This window comes from Scyliorhinus torazame, chromosome 18 (assembly GCF_047496885.1).
Source record: "Scyliorhinus torazame isolate Kashiwa2021f chromosome 18, sScyTor2.1, whole genome shotgun sequence".
In the NCBI taxonomy this organism is placed as follows: Eukaryota; Metazoa; Chordata; class Chondrichthyes; order Carcharhiniformes; family Scyliorhinidae; genus Scyliorhinus; species Scyliorhinus torazame.
Genome location: NC_092724.1, coordinates 18,335,619 through 18,354,029, shown reverse-complemented (window position 1 = coordinate 18,354,029; position 18,411 = coordinate 18,335,619). Strand labels below are relative to the sequence as shown.

General features: G+C 55.2%; 1 protein-coding gene across 1 annotated transcript in view; it reads left to right on the top strand.

Annotated features, from left to right (window-relative positions):
- The first annotated feature begins 417 nt into the window (after positions 1 to 417).
- abhd8a (abhydrolase domain containing 8a) overlaps positions 418 to 18,411 on the top strand; it is a 60,575-nt gene continuing 42,581 nt past the window's right edge. The window contains exon 1 of the mRNA XM_072482265.1: positions 418 to 691. Coding sequence (XP_072338366.1) covers positions 687 to 691 — 5 coding nt within the window. The 5' untranslated portion in view covers positions 418 to 686. The remainder of the gene's footprint in view (positions 692 to 18,411) is intronic.

Sequence of the window (18,411 nt, the reverse complement as noted above, 5' to 3'; positions counted from 1 at the left end):
GTCACTGGCCCCTCCTGCCATCGGAAATAGCTTGTCTTTCCCCTGCCTGGAGGCAACACCACCCCTTCATGGTTTTGATCCCCTCCATTGCCCCAGCTGCCATCCCAGAGCTGAGCAGGGGAGAGGTCAGGGAGGGGACACATGCCTCAAATCACAGTTACAGGTAAGAGGAGAACTGGAGCGGTGGCTAAAACGCGAGCAAGGTCTGCAACACTACAATTGACGCATTTTCATCAGCCACCCAGCCAAAGTGGCCTTGTGGAGGCAGGACTGGTTGGCTGGCAGGCTGTGAGTGACAGGCGGATCGCCAAGCATTCCCGGGGTGTATTGGCTGCTTGAGGTGCCAGTCAAGATGGGATGGGAAGGGGGGGACAGAGCTGATTGGACACTTTCTCTACAGAGATCAAGGACATCGGGAGACATCCTGCAAGTAATCTGGAGATCCAATATTCAGCGAAACAAGACAGAGAGAGGGGGGTGGAAGAGATACAAGTATCCCCAGCAATCCATCCATGTAGCAAGCATTGCAACCCCAATTGACACAGTGTACATCAGCAAACAGGAGATTGGTAACAGCCGCAGCGACTTTGTAACATTGCGTTGCCACATTTCAATGCATTCATTCATTTCATGAACAGGCGCGCAGTTTGCAATCTCTGAAGAGCAGCCGGAGTTTGCTTTTCTGAATGAGGTAAATGTCATATTTTACATTTCTAACGCAGTTTGAGGGGGGTATTGTACTGATTTCTCAGACGTGCCATCGCTGCTTCCTTCATCTGAGCCCGTGGGCATTTGTGATTTTTTTTTACGGAATTCCATCTTTGTAATTGATCCGATAAGGCAAAGTCTCAATGCAATTTTTACTTTGATATCGACAAATAAATTGCACATTGGAATTCGATACCTGCATATATATATATATATATATAAACAAATAATCTCAGTATAATCCGTGGACATTTTTTTCATTCATGTAATACACACGATTTGCACATTTATTGTCGTTTTAAATCATTTTTGGGATGATTTTTCTGTAAAGCATCGTCGATTCCTCTGGCGATTAAATATCTTAAATCGCCATTCCGTAAATCTCCCGGGATTAAGATTTTAAAATAGCTGCAACATGAAAAACAAAACAGGAAAATAAATATCTGCCATTGAATTGAGCAAGTTTTACATTTTAAAAGGGCTGTTTGAACGGGCAGATTGCTATTTCCAGGTATTAACCTAAATGTGCACTGAGAAATCGGCGAATGCTCTCTGTTTACGGCCATGTTCAACCAATGCTGCTGAATCTGTTCAAATCGCTGTCTGGAAATCTGTGCCGCTCCGCACTGCATTTGGGAAATCAAAATTTGCAAATGAAAAGAAAATCTCCAAATGTGATTATTAACCTGGCCGTTTTATACAACGCCCATTGTGGAGTAAATTGGACACAGCCAATTTTCAAGCCAATTCCGAATGACACAGCAGTGTGCCGACACGATTTTGGCAATAAACTGGCCGTTTTCATCAGTGAGGCGACCAGAAGAGACCATGTGGCGAGTAGAAATGCTACACTGGTGCAATAGGGGACGCTCTTCAGAGGTTGACACTGAGCCATACAATAGAACAGTGTAGAGGGAGCTTTACTCTGTATCTAACCCCGTGCTGTATCTGTCCTGGGAGTGTTTGATGGGGACTGTGTAGAGGGAGCTTTACTCTGCATCTAACCCCATGCTCTACCTGTCTTGGAAGTGTTTGATGGAGACAGTGTAGAGGAAGCTTTACTTTGTATCTAAAAAGTACCTGCCCTGGGAGTGTTTGATATGGATATGCAGAGGGAGCTTTACTTTGTATCTAACCCCGTGCTGCACCTGCCCTGGGAGTGTTTGATATGGATGTGCAGAGGGAGCTTTACTTTGTATCTAACCCCGTGCTGTACCTGTCCTGGGAGTGTTTGATGTGAATGTGCAGAGGGAGCTTTACTCTGTATCTAACCCCATGCTGTACCTGTCCTGAAAGTGTTTGATGTAGACAGTGCAGAGGGAGCTTTACTCTGTGTCTAACTCCAGGCTGTACCTGTCCTGGGAGTGTTTGATGGGGACAATTACTCTGTATCTAACTCCATGCTGTACCTTATCATAGAATTTACAGTGCAGAAGGAGGCTATTCGGCCCATCGAGTCTGCACCGGCTCTTGGAAAGAGCACCCTACCCAAGATCAACACCTCCACCCTATCCCCATAACACAGTAACCCCACCCAACACTAAGGGCAATTTTGGACACTAAGGGCAATTTATCATGGCCAATCCACCTAACCTGCACACTTTGGACTGTGGGAGGAAACCGGAGCACCCGGAGGAAACCCACGCACACACGGGGAGGATGTGCAGACTCCGCACAGACGGTTCCTGTCGTGGTAGTGTTTGATGTGGACTATGCAGAGGGAGCTTTACTCTGTATCTAACCCCATGCTGTACCTGTCCTGGGAGTGTTTGATGTGGACTATGCAGAGGGAGCTTTACTCTGTATCTAACCCCATGCTGTACCTGCTCTGGGAGTGTTTGATTGGGACAGTGCAGAGGGAGCTTTACTCTGTATCTAACCCCATGCTGTACCTGTCCTGGGAGTGTTTGATAGGGACAGTGCAGAGGGAGCTTTACTCTGTATCTAACCCTGTGCTGTACCTGTCCTGGGAGTGTTTGATGTGGACTATGCAGAGGGAGCTTTACTCTGTATCTAACCCCGTGCTGTACCTGCTCTGGGAGTGTTTGATAGGGACAGTGCAGAGGGAGCTTTACTCTGTATCTAACCCTGTGCTGTACCTGTCCTGGGAGTGTTTGATGGGGACAGTGTAGAGGGAGCTTTACTCAGCATCTAACCCTGTGCTGTACCTGTGCTGGGAGTGTTTGATGGGGACAGTGTAGAGGGAGCTTTACTCTGTATCTAACTCCATGCTGTATCTGTCCTGGGAGTGTTTGATCGGGACAGTGTGGAGGAAGCTTTGGTACAAAAGAAAGACAGAATTTACATTTATCTGTCCAGATAAATGTTCTAGGTTTTTAATGAGTTGCTTGTTGATATCATTTCTAAAGATTTTACATGAAATTTGCATTTGTCTGGTTGTTGATTGGTTGATTTGTTTTGAATACCTTATGATAATATACATGCATGGTAGCACAATGATTTGCAATGTTTCTTCACAGAGCCAGGGTCCGAAGTTCGATTCCCAGCTTGTGTCACTGTCTGTGCGGAGTCTGCACGTTCTCCCCGTGTCTGCGTGGGTTTCCTCCGGGTGCTCCGGTTTCCTCCCACAAGTCATGAAAGACTTGCTGTTAGGTGAATTGGACATTCTGAATACGCCTCTGTGTAGCCGAACAGGCGCCGGAATGTGGCTTTTCACAGTAACTTCATTGCAGTGTTAATGTAAACTTACTTGTGACAGTAAAGATTATTATTATTATTTAAATTGCATGTCAGAGGGAAAGTAAGTTCTGTCTATAATGTACAGAAGCATTGACCTGATTAACAGTTTTGAGTGTGTGGTAACTCATTGACACAGAAGACAGATGCTAAGGAGCTTTGTCGTCGCAAAGGTCCCATCGTTGATTCAAATCCACAGGGCTTCAGGTGAAGCCATTTCCGCTTGTCTCAGCATGCTTGGGGCTACAGTGAGAAGCTAGGTCAAATCTTCTGCCTCTAATAGTTAGCTTGTGCCTCCAATAGTTAGCTTGTGACATCCCCCCCCACACACACGCACACACACACACACAGCCAGGTACATGAACCTGTCCAAAATTAAGAAGGAAGAGAGCTCACAGGTGGGTTGAAGACAGTGCAGATATTGACAAATGTAAAGCTATGTAATTTTAAAATATTCATGCTGTGCCAGCATTTATTGCATATCCTTAATTGCTCTTAAGGAGGAGTAAGAGTCAACCAAATTGCTGAAGGCCCAGACCAGGTAAGGATGGAAAACTTTCCTTCTTTAAAGTACATTAGTGAACCAGATGGTTTTTTTTCAACAATCAACAATGGTTTCATGGTCATGGTTAGACTTTTAATTCCAGATTTTTATTGAATTCAAATGTCACCATCTGCAGTGGTGGGATTTGAACCTGGATCCCCACAGCATTACTCTGGGTCTCTGGTTTACTCGTCTAGCATCAATACCACTACACCACTGCCTCCCTTAGGTTGCATCTTAAGACATTTAAAACCCTTACATTGAATAGAAGGTAGGGGAACTATTGAGGGGTGTCCAATTCTCTTGTGAATCTCAACTCTCTGTGTCAGTGTCTTAGTTATACAGTGCACAGCCTACAACTTGTGGAGCAAGCAATATACAAACGTTTATATTTAAAATTCATTTTCTGCTCGCCAAGATGAGGCTAACTCACAGTAGCAGCTGTATGATGTACTGAAGCATTCGTTCAGTCACCTTTGGCAGTGCTTCCAGAACCAGTGACTTTTACCACCTAGAAGGACAAAGGCAGCAGGCACATGGGGACACCAGGCGCAAGTTCCCCACTAAGTCACCCCCCACCCTGACTCGGAAATATATCGCCAGTCCTTCAATGTTGCTGGGCCAAAATCCTGGAACTGCCTCCTGAGCAGCACTGTGGTTTGTCCTGGCCCCAGAGATTAAAGATCAGTGTTTGAAGTCTCAAGTCATGGGATGCTATGTCAGAGAAGGAGGCCATTTGGTCCATTCGGTCTGTGCTGGCTCTTTGAACGAGCTATACAGTTAGAACTACTGTTCTACTCTTTCCCCGTAGTCTTCCACGTTTATATTGGAAGGTGTTTTGTCGTGACTGCCGTGTTCAGTGCCGAGATCCGGCACATTGTCATTTCCCACCTCTGCAACATGGCTCTTTTGGCAGGATGTCACTGCTACCCTGTGGGGTAAACACATACAGCTGGATCCTGAAATAAGCCTTTGGCCTTTGTGCATGCCTCCAGGCAACTGTTGATATGAGTACGATGACTGGAATTTTTTCTAGGCATGAGAACCCTGGTTGATATTTTCCCCCTCCCTAGTCCAGTGCCCTCTGGGCAATTGCAATCTGTCAACTCAATCCAGGTTGAGATTGCATAAAATGTACAGACGCAGGCCATTCGGCCCGACTGGTCAATGTTGGTGCTTATATTCCACATGAGCTTTGTCTCACCTTACTTCACACCGCTCTATCATTGTAGCCCTTTCCTTTCTCCCTCATGCATTTATTCAACTTCTCCTTATGTACATCTACACTATTCACCTCAAGTACCTATTGCAGGAGAGAGTTCTCTAAAATAATATAGTTCTTGCTCCTGAGCCTCGGATCTGATACTGCGTGGAGGGACTTATAGTTGGCTAATCCCAGAATGAAATTGGCAGATTATGGGAGTTGGTCTCTCTCTCTGGGCGAAATTCTCCGTTATCGGCGTAAAGTCCACCGATCGGCGCAAAAAACGGCGCAAATCCGACTTGCGTCACGCCGCAATAACCGTCGCGAAGTCTCCGGCCCGAAATGGGCTAGCAGCGACGTGACGGGATCCGCGCTTGCTCACGTGGTTCATGCCGTGCAGCGTCATATGCGCCGCACGGCGTGACGGCGCATAACGATGCGCTGCTCCCCCACACCCGACCGGAACACCCGACCGGATGGCTGGCCGCCGCTCAGCCCCAAGGTTCCCGTCACGGGATGTGGAGGCGCCCCTGGACGCAGTGGAGCAGAGGAGGGAGGCCCTGTATCCCGGGCACGGCCGCAGAGTTGCCCCACGCCACAGCTGGCGTCTGTGGAGGGAAGTGGCAGAGGCCGTCACCGCTGCGGCCCTGACACCACGGACAGGCACCCAGTGCCACAAGAAGGTGAACAACCTCGTCAGAGCAGGCAGGGTGAGACTCCCCCCCGCCTGATATCCATATCCCCCATATCCCCCCTCCCCCATATCCCCCCTCCCCATATCCCCCCTCCCCATATCCCCCCTCCCCCGTATCCCCCCTCCCCCGTATCCCCCATATCCCCCCTCCCCATATCCCCCCTCCCCCATATCCCCCCTCCCCATATCCCCCCTCCCCCATATCCCCCCTCCCCCATATACCCCCTCCCCCGTATCCCCCATATCCCCCCTCCCCATATCCCCCCTCCCCCATATCCCCCCTCCCCCATATCCCCCCCTCCCCCATATCCCCCCTCCCCCATATACCCCCTCCCCCATATCCCCCCTCCCCCATATCCCCCCTCCCCCATGTCACCTGATCACTGCCTGCGTGTCTAACCATGCATGCTTCATTGTGTATCGCAGGAGCAAACGTCGAGGCACCCATCCCCGCAGATGCAGACCGCCCGCAGGATGCCCCTCGGAGGCCACGGGAGACGGAGAGACCCGGACCCTCCGGAATGCGACGCCCGCAGGATGCCCCTCGCACACCACGGGAGACGGAGAGACCCGGACCCTCCGGCATGCGACGCCCGCAGGATGCCCCTCGCACACCACGGGAGACGGAGAGACCCGGACCCTCCGGCATGCGACGCCCGCAGGATGCCCCTCGCACACCACGGGAGACGGAGAGACCCGGACCCTCCGGCATGCGATGCCCGCAGGATGTCCCTTGGAGGCCACGGGAGACGGAGAGACCTGGAGCAACAGGGAGACGACGCCCCCGTCACGTGCGGGTGCGACGACGCAGGCGTGTGCCACCCAGCGGCGAGAGGGGCAGCCACAGGCCCCCGTCACAGCCGAGCCAGGACACCCCTACCCGGGACACCCCTACCCGGGACAGCACTACCCAGGAAGACGAAATACCGGACAGTGACACAGAGTGGATGGGTGGAGACGAACCCCCACCCCAAAGTGCCATGGACTCAGAGTGGGACGAAGAGCACGACACAACGCCACTGCTGTCACCAACACCCTCCACCATCGCAGAAACACTCACCTCGGTTGGGCACTTTAGTGATGAGGCGTCTGGTACACTCACTGGTGCGCACAACACAGCCGTCCCGGTACAGCAGGTGGAGGTAGGAGCAGCAGAGGGGCCGGGCGGTCGGAGGGCAGCCCAGCCCAAGCGAACGTCTGCCGCCCAGATGGATCCCGGGTTCCTGGAGTTACCACACCCACACATAGATCCGATGCAACCACCGACCCGGAGACGAGCGAAGAGGGTGACGGCTGGCTTGCGGCGGCTGCAGTTGCAGGTGGAGGAGTCCACCCGCGTCCAGGAGCTGGAAGTGGTGCCGGTCATGCGTGCCACCCAGGCCGACCCCGCACGGGTGGCGTCCGCGGTGGAGGCAATGGGTGCGACGGTGTCAGACATGGGGAACGGTTTGCGAGGCCTGGGGCTTTCCGTGCAGGCGGCGTCTGTGGCCCAGGACATGGTTGCCCTCTCACAGGAGGCCATGAGCCAGCGCCAGTCTCTGCAGGCCATAGCCCAGTCTCAGCAGGCCATCGCTGAGGGCATCGGCGCCAGTGGCCATGTGCGAGCCGGAGTCGGACTGACACAGACAGGGTTTGCCAACCCCCTGGGCTCCATGGCTGCAAACCTGCAGACCTCTGTCGATACCAGCACGGGCCTCCAGGACTGGCAGCGCCAGATGTCGGGGGGGGCGTCGGATGGCCAGTCCGTTCGCATTCCCCACCCATGTAGAGGCCTGGGGGCCATTGGGCACCCCGAGGGAGGAGGAGGTGGTGTGGTCCTTCCCGGGTCCCCCTGTAGGGAAGGTCCCGGAACACCGCGACACCTCGGACTCCCCCCTTCCGTCCCAGGTGCATCGGGTGGGCAACGGGCAGGACAGGCTGGCAGCTCGCCATCCCAGTCGCCCGGGCCGCAGCCTGGCCCATCTAGGCCAGGACGCCCCAGGAAACGGCCGCCAAAGGGATCCCGTGTCAGAGGGCAGGAATCACAGGAGTCCACCTCCAGTTCTGCTGTACCGTCTGGGGAACCACGTAGACGTAGTCGAAGGGCCCGTAAGGCCAAACAATTAGACACTGAGTAAGTTGGCACGGGTGCAGGGCACAGATGAGTTTTAGGGGCTAGGGCACGTGCATGAACCCCTTTGGTTATTAAAGTCAATGTTACACCTACAGAAGCTGCCTTTGTGCTCTGTCCAAAGCGTGCGGGGGTGTCATGTACGTTGAGTGCAAGTGTGTGTGTGAGGGGTGGTCTTACCTCAGCCCCAGGTGAGTCTGCCCCCTTCCCCCTGGGACGCCATCAACATCCCCCCGGGCAGAGGACGGGACCGTGCGCTGCAGTGTCACAGCTGCATGCAGGGATGGTCCGGGTGGATGGTGGTACTGTGGCCATGGGTCAGACATAGTCCAACGATGTGGAGCCAGGAGCTCATCGCAGGGCGGGTTGTCATCATCCTCCATGGCCTGCAATAGACACGCGTCCACCCGCAACTGTGTGAGCACGGCCCGTTGTGCCGCAGGTGGATCGGCAATGGGGGGGTGGTGTGCATGCGGGTGGGGTGGGTGGGGTTGGGGAGGGGGGTGAGGGTGCTGGGTGGGTGGATGGGTGGGGGGTGTGGGTGGTCGGCTGTTGCCATGGTGTGCGGTCTGTGGCCATACTACCCGATTCCCATGCCCATCTAGTTAGTGAAGCGGGCGGCTATCAGTCTGTCCCGTGCCCGCTGGGCCAGCCGGTAACGGTGGACAGCCACCCACCTGTGTCTAGCCCGTCTGCCCTGACCATTGCCCCCATCCTCCTCATCTGGGGAGGACTGCGCCTCTTCCTGCTGCTCCTCCACTCCGCCCTCCTCTGCCTGCGGCACATCGCCCCTCTGTTGGGCTATGTTGTGCAGGACGCAGCACACCACAATGATGCGGCCGACCCTATCTGACCGATACTGGAGGGCGCCCCCAGAGAGGTCCAGGCACCTGAAACGCATCTTCAGCACGCCAAAGCACCTCTCTATCACTCCCCTTGTCGCTACATGGGCATCATTGTAGCGGTTCTCCGCCTCATTGCGTGGCCTCCGTATAGGCGTCATCAGCCACGATCGCAATGGGTAGCCCCTGTCACCCAGCAACCAGCCCCTCAGCCGGGGATGGCGTCCCTCGTACATGCCAGGGATGGATGACCGCGACAACACGTATGAGTCGTGTACACTGCCTGGGTAACGGGCGCAGACGTGCAGGATCATCATGCGGTGGTCGCATACCACCTGTATGTTCATCGAATAGGTCCTCTTCCTATTGGTGAACACCGCCCTGTTATCTGCAGGTGGCCGCACGGCGAGGTGCATCCCATCAATCGCGCCCTGGACCATGGGGAACCCGGACACGGCAGAGAAGCCCACGGCCCGGGCATCTTGGCTGGCCCGGTCCACAGGGAAGCGGATGTAGCGGTGCGCCATGGCATATAGGGCATCTGTCACTGCCCGGATGCACCGATGTCTGCGATATGCCGGACAGGTCCCCACTCGGTGCTTGGAATGACCCCGTTGCATAAAAGTTCAGGGCCACCGTAACCTTGACGGACACGGGGAGAGGGTGTCCCCCGCCAGTGCCACGCGGTGACAGGTGTGCCAGCAGGTGGCAGAGGTGTGCAAGGTTTCCCGCCTCATCCGGAGTCTCCTCCTGCATTCCCGGTCCGTGAGGTCCTGGTATGACTGCCGGGGCCGGTACACACGGGGCGCCCTCGGGTGCCTCCGTTGCCGTGGGGCCGCGTCGTCCTCCTCCCCCTCCTCGTCCTGTCGGTCAGGTGTCCCTCCAGCCTGGGCGGCTGCCGCCTGCCCCTCTGCGGCAGCCTGCGCCGCCTCTCTGGCACGCTCCTCCTCATCCAGGGCAACATAGACATTAGCAGCTGCCGCCATGGCGGCCAACATCGCTGGATGATCAGAAAACATGATGGCCTGGTTGGGGGGGGGGGGGGGGGGGTGGGGGGGGGGGGGGGGGGGGAGGGGGGGGGGAACGACGACATGTCATCATTGCTCATATCCCCTCCTTCCCCCCAGCCAGGTGGCATGGACTGCATGGGTCCAACTGTTGGAGGCTGGCACCTGGCCAGGTGGACCAACTCACTTGCCCTCGCATCCCCCTCCCCGGCACGGGCCCCCCATCCCCCTCCCCGGCACGGGTCCCCCAACCCCCTCCCCGGCTAGGGCCCCCCATCCTCCTCCCCGGCACGGACCCCCCATCCTCCTCCCCGGCATGGGCCCCCCATCCCCCTCCCTGGTACGGACCCCCCATCCCCCTCCCCGGCACGGACCCCCATCCTCCTCCCTGGCACTGGCCCCCCCATCACCATCCCCGGCACGGACCCCCCATCCTCCCCGGCACGGGCCCCCCATCCTCCTCCCCGGCACGGACCCCCATCCTCCTCCCCGGCACGGGCCCCCCATCCTCCTCCCCGGCACGGGCCCCCCATCCCCCTCCCCGGCACGGACCACCCATCCTCCTCCCCGGCACGGGCCTCCCAACCTCCTCCCCGGCACGGGCCCCCCATTCTCCTCCCCGGCACGGGCCCCCCATCCCCCTCCCCGGCACGGACCCCCCCATCCTCCTCCCCGGCACGGACCCCCCCATCCCCCTCCCCGGCACGTACACCCCATCCTCCTCCCCGTCATGGGCCCCCCACCCCCCCCCCCGGCACGGACCCCCCATCCCCCTCCCCGGCACGGCCCCCCCATCCCCCTCCCCGGCACGGACCCCCCCATCCTCCTCCCCGGCACGGGCCCCCCATCCCCCTCCCCGGCACGGACCCCCCATCCTCCTCCCCGGCACGGGCCCCCCATCCCCCTCCCCGGCACGGACCCCCCATCCTCCTCCCCGGCACGGGCCCCCCATCCCCCTCCCAGCACGGACCCCCCCCATCCACCTCCCCGGCACGGGCCCCCCATCCTCCTCCCCGGCACGGACCCCCATCCTCCTCCCCGGCACGGGCCCCCCATCCCCCTCCCCGGCACTGACCCCCCATCCTCCTCCCCGGCACAGGCCCCCCATCCCCCTCCCCGGCACGGACCCACCCATCCTCCTCCCCGGCACGGACCCCCCATCCCCCTCCACGGCACGGACCCCCCATCCTCCTCCCCGACACGGACCCCCCATCCCCCTCCCCGGCACGGACCCCCCCATCCCCCTCCCCGGCACGGACCCCTCATCCCCCTCCCCGGCACGGACCCCCCATCCCCCTCCCCGGCACGGACCCCCCATCCCCCTCCCCGGCACGGACCCCCTATCCTCCTCCCCGGCACGGGCCCCCCATCCCCCTCCCCGGCACGGACCCCCCATCCCCCTCCCCGGCACGGGCCCCCCATCCCCCTCCCCAGCACGGAACCCCCCCATCCCCCTCCCCGGCACGGACCCCCCCATCTCCCTCCCCGGCACAGACCCCCCCATCCCCCTCCCCGGCACGGGCCCCACATCCCCTCCCCGGCACGGACCCCCCATCCCCCTCCCAGGCACGGACCCCCCCATCCTCCTCCCCGGCACGGACATCCCTCCCGGCACTCCCCCGGAGCCCAGCCCACTCTAACCACCGCCCCCCCCGCCGCACACACACACACACACAACCCTAGACACACCTCTCCCCACACATTCAGACTGCGGCCACGCCATCGCCTGCCCAGCGGCCAACCCCCCAGGCCGTCACTCACCTCCACGCTGGTCGGCGTGAACCTGGAGCACAGGTTTACGCCGATTAAAAGGAGGTTTGATTTACGTCGACGTGACCAGTCATCACGTCGCCGGGACTTCGGCCCATCCGGACGGGAGAATATCGGCAGGCCCAAAATCGGCTGCCTTGCGCACACCCGTGCCATTCTCCGACGTCTGCGGCGCCATTAATGCCCCGCCGACTTTTCTCCCTTCGGAGACTTTGGCAACCGGCAGGGGCGGGATTCACGGCGGCCAACGGCCATTCTCCGACCCGCTGGCGGGGTCGGAGAATGACGCCCTCTGTCTCTGTCTCTCTCTCCTCTCTCTCTCTCTCTCCAGTCTGCCCTCCTGTGGGACTTTGATGGGAGAGCGGGGAAATTATGACATTTATTTGTAAGGAACCTAGAGTCTCACTGAGTATTTCCCCAGCCTCTGGGGGTACAGGCCACACAAAGAGGGTTTGATTTCCAGAGTTGGTCTTGATCTGTGATGGCCACACTGATCAAATGGGCTGATCCCGCTCAGACTTGAAGTCAAAATAGAAAATCCTGGAAAAGCTCAGGGAACATCAGTGGAGAGGGCTGGGTTCTCCGTCCGTTCACGGCAGCAGCATTCCCCGGTCCCGCTGCGATGGGAGATTGGCCGGGCGCCCAATTCTCCGTCCTCATTCGCAGCGGCAGCGGGACGGACTTGCAACGGAGAATCCCGGGGGCCAGGGTTATAGTTTCAGGTTCATCAGAACTGGGAAAAGGTCAGAGATGTGATAGAGTGGAAGGCAGGAGTGATTAAATGCTAAAAGGGATGATGGGTCAATGTCACTGTCTGTGCGGCGTCTCCCCGTGTCTGCGTGGGTTTCCTCCGGGTGCTCCGGTTTCCTCCCACAAGTCCCGAAGGACGTGCTTGTTAGGTGAATTGGACATTCTGAATTCTCCCTCTGTGTACCCAAACAAGCGCCGGAGTGTGGCGACTAGGGGCTTTTCACAGTAACTTCATTGCAGTGTTACTGTAAGCCTACTTGTGACAATAATAAAGATTATGTATAATGTGAAAGCTGATGGTAATTGGACAAGTAAAGGAACAACGTTAGGACGAGAGGAGGTGTAAATGACGACAGCAACGGTTGTGATCTGAAATTGCTGAACTCGACAACCTGAACACCAGTTTCAATGAATTCAACTTGTAACCTCTGCTCCCATTTTTCCAGACATTAGGCGTTGGTAATGGTCCCGTGGTTACCATTCACCCCTGCTTTTTCACTTGTACCATTGCCATGACCTTGAGTCTCGCACCATCAGCCCTTTTATCTTTTAACCATTCTCACCTTTCACCGTATCGCAGAACCTCCCTTTCATTCTTTCCCCTTTTCCCCACCCCTCTAGTTGCTTAAAACCCGTTTAATCTCTCTAATTTCCCCCAGTTCTGATGTTTCTGTCTCTTCAGACGCAGCCTCACCTGCTGCGTATTTCCAGCATTTTCGGTTTTTTCTTCAGATTTTCGGCACCTGCAGGATTTTGTCTTTGTTTCTGCCTTGGGATTGTGCTCGAGTTGCCAAGGTTGCTCCAGGATTGCTCTGGAGATTTCAGCAATTAAAGGTTAATCTCCAGGGCGCGGTGTGAACACATTTGGGAGGGGAAAACCAAAAGTAGGGGCATTAAGAAAAAATGGCGTGTGTTTTGGTAAATTTCTTTGAACATTATTGTTTATAAGTTACAAAAAAATATTGGAAATGGAGACGAAACACTGTTCGATTGAGAGGCCAAGAATGATCTCCGATGGTGACTGAGGCTGTTTGCTTTCTGATTAGCTGTGAGACAGCGAAACACCATGGCAGTTGGTGTGGAAGGTGACCAATGGCAGGAGGGGTTCTAAGCAGGTGGGCCAGGTGGTGATATCTCCAGGACTGTGGCCTTGCCAATGTTGGCATCCATGAATTTGAAGTGAATGGCTGCTGGAGTTGACAGTGCAGTGATGGTCAGAGCCTTTAGTAGGGGGAAAATCTGGAGCAGCTAAGGGGAAATAAAATGAGGCCATCTTTATCTGGGTATCAAAAATGGACTGTGTTCACAGGGAACATGATGTATAAACCTCGGGATAAAGGGGCGGGGAGAAAACATATCCAACGTGGTGGGCGGCACAGTGGTTAGCACTGCTGACACCCAGTGCCAGGGACCCGGGTTTGATTCCGACCTCAGGTGACTGTCTGTATGGAGTTTGCACATTCTGTGCGGTGTGTGCGTGGGTTTCCTCCGGGTGATTCAGTTTCCTCCCACAGTCCAAAAATCATCAGGCTGCGCTTGATATTCTCTGGGCCCTGTAGGAAGGGAGTTGGTAGCTCCTGTCAGATGGTTCCCTGAGCAGGCTGTCAACGCCATTTGGCAGAATCGTTCATCACCAGAATTTTCAAATAAGCACCAAGACCTATCGTGGCTGGTAGTGAGAAAGATCCTCCCCATCAGATCCTTTCTACACGCCCCCTCTGCACTTTGCCCCCCAAGGTGGCTGTGGTGGGGATGAGACAGTTGCCCACCTCCTGGAATGTGCTTTTGCAAAGTTCTGGAGAGATGTGCAGTTTTTCTGTCCAGATTCGTCCCACTGGATCCTGTGTTCTATGGGCTATTCCCAGGAATGCACATCGAGATAAACATCAACTGTGGCTGGAGGACCACCAACTTGGTGAAAGATTTGGTCTGCCTGAAACTTATTGGTCTTCCAGTGCAGAGAGCAATCCTCGACTGAGTGTTGCAGACTGGCACATTCCAAGATCCAGGACTATGTGCTGAGGTGCTTGAATGTTTGGGGCAGCTGCCATAGAGACGTAATGGAGAAAGGTCGCTGCCTAAGACCTTTCAACTGCAGCACAATGAGGGGCTGGAAACTGTCGGCGCGATTCTCTCAAAGGGAACTAAGTCCCCGAATGAGTGCGTTTAGCCGCGTGTTTCCCAGCGCTCGCAATGCCGAGAAACATATGGGTAAGAGGCCTGAATGGGGAACGCGTGGCCGAGGCCGCACATTGCCCTGCTTTGTACAAAAGGAAGCTCTTTTAAATAGTGTCACGATCACCGAGGCCCTCAGAACAATTCCCGACCTCCTCAGCAACCCCGGCCCGATCGTGTGCGCACAAGAAATGCCAGATTGGCACCGCCAACCTGACAGTGCCCAAGCCAGCTGGCCAGTCTGGCACTGCCAGGGTGCCCCTGAGGCATCAGCAGTGCCAGGGCGCCACCCTGTCCTAAGGGCCATGCAGCTGGGGACCTTCGATCACCTGGGAGACCCCAAGGAGTGCCATTCCGTCTGGTCCCCATTTGTGGAGACCAGTGCTGAATGACGCTCGCCTCAGCTACCTCGGGAATCTGCACAATAGAGTAAGGCTTACTGCAGATTTGCCAAAAGGTGACATTGCAACGTCTTGGGAGATCGCGCTGGATCTCGCGAGGCGTGGCGAGCCGGGAAGATCCCGGGAGCGGGGTCTCCCGCCTTCCGACAGCCATGCTGCGCCGTGGTGAGCTGCTTTCCCGCTGCAGTGTGCCGTTGGATCGGGCCCTTTGTTGAACCCCTTGAGTTGAATGACTGACATGGAATGTACATTGTGAATAGATGTTGAAATTGTGTTGAGGCAGCACAGGTTGGAACATTCTGCATTGAGAAAAGTTGAATTCTCTTGCCTTTACTGGCAGTTTTCAATTCGAAACATTTTTGAATGCGCTTTTACAAATTTTGTAAATGAAGCATATTTTTGGAAGGTTCGCCCACTGCACTTGCAGTGTGATCACACCTGTGATATTCTCCCTCAGCGTACCCGAACAGGCGCCGGAGTGTGGCGACTAGGGGATTTTCACAGTAACTTGATTGCAGTGTTAATGTAAGCCGACTTGTGACACTAATAAAGATGATGATATCCTCAGATGTGGAATACCCGACAGTAAAACATGTGTAGTGAGGGGACTGTGTTTGCACTCTCCCTGATTGCAAATAAAAAAAGGGACAAAAAAAAACAAACCAAGCATCGCCTTTTATTGCTGAATCACAGAGTTTGTGAGAGAACCGGAATAAATAATTGATATGTAGCTTTCAGTCGCGTGGGTGGTGAGTGATGAATTATGAATGAATGGCCAGAGTTCACTGGGAGCAGCAACTGGGTCACAGTGTTATGTGAATAGGTGGGAGCATTAGAATGCTCAATAAGGACCAAAGTCGAGCTTTCTTTGCTGGGTTTCCCATATTCTGGTTTAACTGGAAACCATCTGGATGTCTGAACAGCCTTCAGTTTATAAAGCTTCAATGTTAAGAACATGCATTTATATAGCGCCTTTAACATAAGAAAACATCCCAATGTGCTTCACAGAAGTGTTAGCAGACTAAATTTTACACCGGGCCACATCAGGATATATCAGGCTGCCAAGAGTTTTCGGCCAAAGCGATAGGTTTTAAGGAGTGTCTTAAAGGAGGAGGGAGATAGGAGATCCAGCGAGTTTTGGGGAGGTGTTACCTTCCTGGACCTGAACCCAACAATGGCTAGGCTGACGGCCAAGGACCCCAATCACTTTTATAAGAAATTGTGAGGAACGGACAGTTCACTCCAGGAGTGGTTCCTTGCACAAATAGGGATATGATATATTTAAACAAACTTTTTAATGAACACAATATTAAACAGCACAGAAATATAGCTTACAATTACCAGTTAAACAATGTTTCATCATAAAATAAAACACTTCAACTCCTAACTGCTACCTTCTTTATCTCCAATCAAGCAAAACCCATCACAGGTCAAAACCCACTTTTGAATAAAGGACAAAGAACAAAGAAAAGTACAGCACAGGAACAGGCCCTTCGGCCCTCTAAGCCTGTGCCGACCATGCTGCCCGTCTAAACTAAAATTTTCTACACTTCCTGGGTCCGTATCCCTCTATTCCCATCCTATTCATGTATTTGTCAAGATGCCCGTTAAATGTCACTATCGTCCCTGCTTCCACCACCTCCTCCGGCAGCGAGTTCCAGGCACCTACTACCCTATGTGTAAAAGACTTGCCTCGTACATCTCCTCTAAACCTTGCCCCTTGCACCTTAAACCTATGCCCCCTAGTAATTGACCCCTCTACCCTGGGAAAAAGCCTCTAACTATCCACTCTGTCTATGCCCCTCATAATTTTGTAGACCTCTATCAGGTAGCCCCTCAATCTCCGTCGTTCCAGTGACATTAACTCAACTACCTGCCAGAGACCTGGTACAGACATGACTCCTCTCATCAATTACAGCACCCCCTATCCAATCAAACCCCACGACCCACCTGCTTAAGTTTAAACACAACGGGCGGGATTCTCCGACCCCCTGCCGGGTCAGAGAATCCCCGGGGGGCGGCGTGAATCCCGCCCCGCCGCTCCGACGCCGGCTGCCGTATTCTCCGGCGGGTGGGGGTGAGGATCACGCCACGCCAATCGGGGACCGTTGGCAGTGCCCCCCCCCGGCAATTGTCCGGGCCCCGATGGGCCGAGCGGCCATCGGTCTCTGGCCAGTCCCGCTGGCGTGGATTGGAAATGGTCCCACACGGTGGGACCTGGCAGGTAAGTTGGCTGGTGCGGTCCTCGGGGGGGGGGATCCGACCCTGAGGGGGGAGCCCCCACAGTGGCTTGGCCCGCGATCGGGGCCCACCGATCTTTGGGCGGGCCTGTGCCATGGGGGCACTTCTTCCTTCCGTGCCGGCCCCTGTCCGGCTCCGCCATGGCCGGCGCGGAGAAGACCCCCCCCCTGAGCATGCGGCAGAATACGGCGGCTGGTCTGCGCATGCGCTGAACCACGCCGGCGGTTCTGTGCATGCGCTAACTCACGCAGTCCCTTTGGCGCCGGCTGGCGTGGCGGCAACCCCTCTGGCGCCGGCCTGGCCCCCGGAAGTGCGAAGAATTCCGCAACTTCTGGTTGGCCCGATGCCGGAGTGGTTCACGCCGTTTTTTACGCCGCCGTCGGGCCATCGCACCAATTCGGGAGAATCCCGCCCAATGTTTCTAATTGTCTACTCCCAAGAAATCATAGCAAAAACCATTAGGCTTTTCCTGTTAAACATAAACATGGGTTGAACTAACGATGGTCACACTTTTACGACATCTTAGTTGCACCCATTTGCAACCACAGTGTCTAACCAGGATTTTAAATATATGTATTGCAGCAGATATATATGCACCCTAACCCAGGCACCAGATACATATAATACAATAGATATACAGATTTTATACCTTAACCACAGAAGAAATTCCAGGGATTAGGGCCCAGGCAGATGAAGGCATAGCTGACAATGATGGAGTAAATAAAATCATGGAATGCTCAAGAGGCCAGAATTGAAGGAGCACAGTGATCCCAAAGAGTTTGTAGGAGATTACAGAAATAGAACATAACATAGAACATACAGTGCAGAAGGAGGCCATTCGGCCCATCGAGTCTGCACCGACCCACTTAAGCCCTCACTTCCACCCTATCCCGGTAACCCAATAGCACTCCTAATCTTTTTTGGTCACGAAGGGCAATTTATCATGTCCAATCCACCTGACCTGCACTTCTTTGGACTGTGGGAGGAAACCGGAGCACCCGGAGGAAACCCACGCAGACACGGGGAGAACGTGCAGACTCCGCACAGTCAGTGGCCCAGCAGGGAATCGAACCTGGGACCCTGGCGCTGTGAAGCCACAGTGCTAATCATTTTTGCTACCGTGCTGCCCCTATTACACAAATAGGGAGGGATTGGGGGCGGGAGGTGTAGATCTGACCATGAGCTGTTATAGGTCAGTGAATACAGGGGATGATGGGTGAATGGGACTTGGTGTGAGTTGTGATCCAAGGCTTCAGAGTTTTGGATGA